At 44.1% G+C, this 3,170-nt stretch overlaps 2 protein-coding genes across 2 annotated transcripts; both read left to right on the top strand.

Moving 5' to 3' along the window:
• Window positions 1–351: 351 nt before the first annotated feature.
• LOC122647781 lies at window positions 352–2,177 on the top strand. Its single transcript, XM_043841097.1, has 2 exons — window positions 352–815; window positions 1,358–2,177. The coding sequence occupies exons 1-2, from the start codon at window positions 352–354 to the stop codon at window positions 2,175–2,177; spliced, it is 1,284 nt and encodes a 427-aa protein (XP_043697032.1).
• A 27-nt stretch (window positions 2,178–2,204) lies between these two features.
• On the top strand, window positions 2,205–2,717 carry LOC122647780. The gene has a single exon (XM_043841096.1). The coding sequence runs from the start codon at window positions 2,205–2,207 to the stop codon at window positions 2,715–2,717; it is 513 nt and encodes a 170-aa protein (XP_043697031.1).
• Window positions 2,718–3,170: the final 453 nt, after the last annotated feature.

Raw genomic sequence — 3,170 nt, 5'->3', positions numbered from 1 at the left:
GTTTTTTGAGAACTCCCTTATGCCCTATTCTGTTAATGCTACCTTTATTTCTCTGATCCCTAAATCTGGAGATGTTTCCTCCTTTGCGGGCTATAGACCCATTGCCCTTTGCAATCTGCTTTATAAGATCATTTCTAAGATCATCTCTAATAGACTCCAGAAGGTTATCGGCGAGGTGATCGGTTTCAATCAATCAGCTTTTATCAAAGGAAGATCTATAGTTGATAATATTCTTGTTTGCCATGATATTGTGAGAGGAATTGAGCAGAAGCAGCCAACCCCACTGTGGTGTTGAAGGTTGATCTCCATAAAGCCTATGACTCCTTGAGCAGGAACTTTCTATTTGGAGTGATGGAAAGAATGGGCTTCACAGGGAAATTCCTTGGATGGGTTAAGGCTTGTGTTACCACACCCATGTTCTCTGTTCTCATTAATGGCAGCCCCACAGGTTACTTCAAGGGAGATAGAGGTATCAGGCAAGGTGACCCGCTCTCTCCTTATTTGTTCACTATTGCCATGGAAGCTTTTTCAGGAATTATACGAAGGCTGGAAGTAGATGGTCAAATCAAATTGCTGCCTAGATGTAAAGCTCTACATCTTTCTCACCTTATATTTGCGGATGACCTAATGATCTTTGTGAAGGCCAATCGCGAATCTGTTTTGGCTAGTTTGGGGGGTCTTGACGAGTTTGCAAGTCTTTCAGGGCTGCATCTCAATAGATCTAAGTCCTCTATTATTGTAGGGGGCCTAACCCAAACTAGTAGTATGGAACTTTTGGAATTAACGGGTTTCTCTGAGACCACTCTCCCTATCAGGTACCTCGGCGTCCCTCTTGTCTCGGGTAGGCTGTCCTTGAAAGATTGCAGTCCTATTTTAGATTTGGTTAGAAGGAAATTGGAAGGATGGAAAGCCAGGTTTTTATCTTATGCTGGGCGTCTCCAACTTATCTCTTCGTGCTCCAAGGATGCTACATTTACTGGGCTGGTATTTTTGGGCTGCCAGGTAACCTTATCTCACAGATTGAGTCCATGTTTTCTAATTTCCTTTGGTCAGGCCCCTCGCTTGAAAGGAAAATGCACTTCATTTCTTGGGATGCGGTCTGCAAGCCTAAAACTGAAGGAGGTCTTGGGCTTAAGCGGGTTAAGGAGATGAATGTGGCTGGTATTATGAAGCAAATCTGGTGGATTGCCTCCAAGCAAAACCGACTTTGGGTGCATTGGGTCCAGCAGAGGTACCTCAAGCAAGAATCGCTTTGGACAGTCAAGGTGTTGCAAAATTGCTCTTGGGTTTGGAGGAAAGTTTTGAAATATAGAGATAAGGCTTTGCCTTTAATTAATACCTTCATTGGCAATGGCAGATCCACCAAACTTTGGCTCGATAAGTGGCACCCAGAGGGAGTCCTTTTTAATAGGTTTGGTAGTAGGATTTGCTATGATGCGGGATCTTATGCGCTTGCAGCCCATCATGCACTTGTCAAGGAAATTGTTCGGGATGGAGACTGGCTGCCTGGCCCTTCAACCTCTTTTGACCTTATTGATGTGTGGAGAGCCCTCCCCTCCATTGATAAGTTGCATGGTGACAACCCGGATTTGGTAATATGGACTGGCAATCCGACAGGTATCTTTTCAACCAAATCGGCTTGGAATGCCACCCGTGTGAAGGCCAACCCCGTGGATTGGAGTGAAGCAGTTTGGTTTGAAGGCAGCATTAAGTCCCACTCTTTTGTTTCTTGGAGGTGTCTGGTCGATGCTCTCCCCACTAGGGATAATCTTCTTCACAGGGGGATCCCGGTTCAACATAGTTGTGAGTTTTGTTGGGCTGGTATTGAGAGCAGAAACCATATTTTCTTTGCTTGCCCTTTTTCCATTGATATTTGGAGGAGGATCTTTGGTATGTGTTCTCTTCATGGACAGGCTCCCATGAACATATTTGATGCTGCCATTTGGGTTCGTTATGCGGCAAGAAGAGCGGGGAGCTTAGGTGTGGTTTTAAAGCTTGCATTTTGTGCCACTATCAAGCATATTTGGTTTGAAAGAAATTTCAGAATTTTTCGGCAAAAGGCTAGATCTAAGGATCAGATTGTGGAAGCTATCAAGGGGGATGTTAGGACTGTAGTCACATCTGGTTCTTTGAGTGGGGATCCTAGTCCTGCTAATTCCCACATTGCTTCGGCCTAGAACTTGCAAGTTCATTGGGCTATTAGGATGCCGAGACCATGCTCGTGGTTCTTACCTCCTAACAATTTGTGGTCCCTTCACTGTGATGGTTCGTTGTCCGATGGTAGAGCTGCGTTTGGAGGAGTGATTCGTAATGCGATTGGACAACCTGTAGCTGCATTTGCTAACCAAGGGCTTGAACTTTGCATTCTCTCCATGGAGCTGGTTGCTATACATAGAGGCATCTCCCTTTGCATAGAGAGAGGAATCCTTGATGTTTCTATCAGATCTGATTCCAAGTTGGCGATTGACACTATTTCTGGCAAGGTTGTAGGACCTTGGAAAGTACAACCTCTCAAGAGTAGAATCCTTGCTTTGGCAAATGATTTGAGAATGAAAGAATTCACCCATGTTTGGAGAGAACAAAATCGACCAGCAGATTTTATGGCTGCAGTCCCTTGCGACTCATATGGGGTAGTTTGGGATCCTGGAGATTTCCCCCCTGCCCTTATTCACTACCTTGAACAGGACTCAGATTTTGTCACTTATTACAGGCCGTAGCCTTTTTGGCTCGGTTCTTGTTTGATGGGGCCTGTCCCATCGTGCTTTGGGTTCTCTTCCCCTTGTCGGGTTCTTAGAGAATGCCTTCTTTTGTAGTTTTTCCTCCTTTTCTAATACAATCTTCTTACTTATCGAAAAAAAAAAGAGATATGGACACTTTTTAGAAAATATCAAACCCAAAAATGTACAGAAATGACCCCAAATAACCCCAAACGACCCACCTGGTCTGGTTTAAATCGAAAATGAACATATGTTGAAATAGGTATCGATTCGAAGGTCACGACCCTCAACATCGCATCCACATGTCAAATTAGAGATAAGGACACTTTTTAGAAAATCCCAAACCCAAAAAAATATAGAAATGCCCCCAAATAACCCAAAACGACCCACCCGGTCTGGTTTAAACCGAAAATGAACATATGTCGAAATAGCTATCGATTCGAAGGTCACGAC

Source organism: Telopea speciosissima, unplaced genomic scaffold (assembly GCF_018873765.1).
Source record: "Telopea speciosissima isolate NSW1024214 ecotype Mountain lineage unplaced genomic scaffold, Tspe_v1 Tspe_v1.0156, whole genome shotgun sequence".
Lineage (NCBI taxonomy): Eukaryota > Viridiplantae > Streptophyta > Magnoliopsida > Proteales > Proteaceae > Telopea > Telopea speciosissima.
The sequence above is the reverse complement of the archived record's forward strand: the minus strand, read 5'-3'. Positions and strand labels throughout refer to the sequence as shown.

Bases quoted from the DNA above. Each gene is read 5' to 3' on its own strand.
- LOC122647781 (XM_043841097.1), top strand. From the start codon at position 352: ATGGAAAGAATGGGCTTCACAGGGAAATTCCTTGGATGGGTTAAGGCT. The intron at 816-1,357 runs GTACCTCGGCGT...TGGCAATGGCAG, and splicing joins GAGACCACTCTCCCTATCAG to ATCCACCAAACTTTGGCTCG.
- LOC122647780 (XM_043841096.1), top strand. From the start codon at position 2,205: ATGCCGAGACCATGCTCGTGGTTCTTACCTCCTAACAATTTGTGGTCC.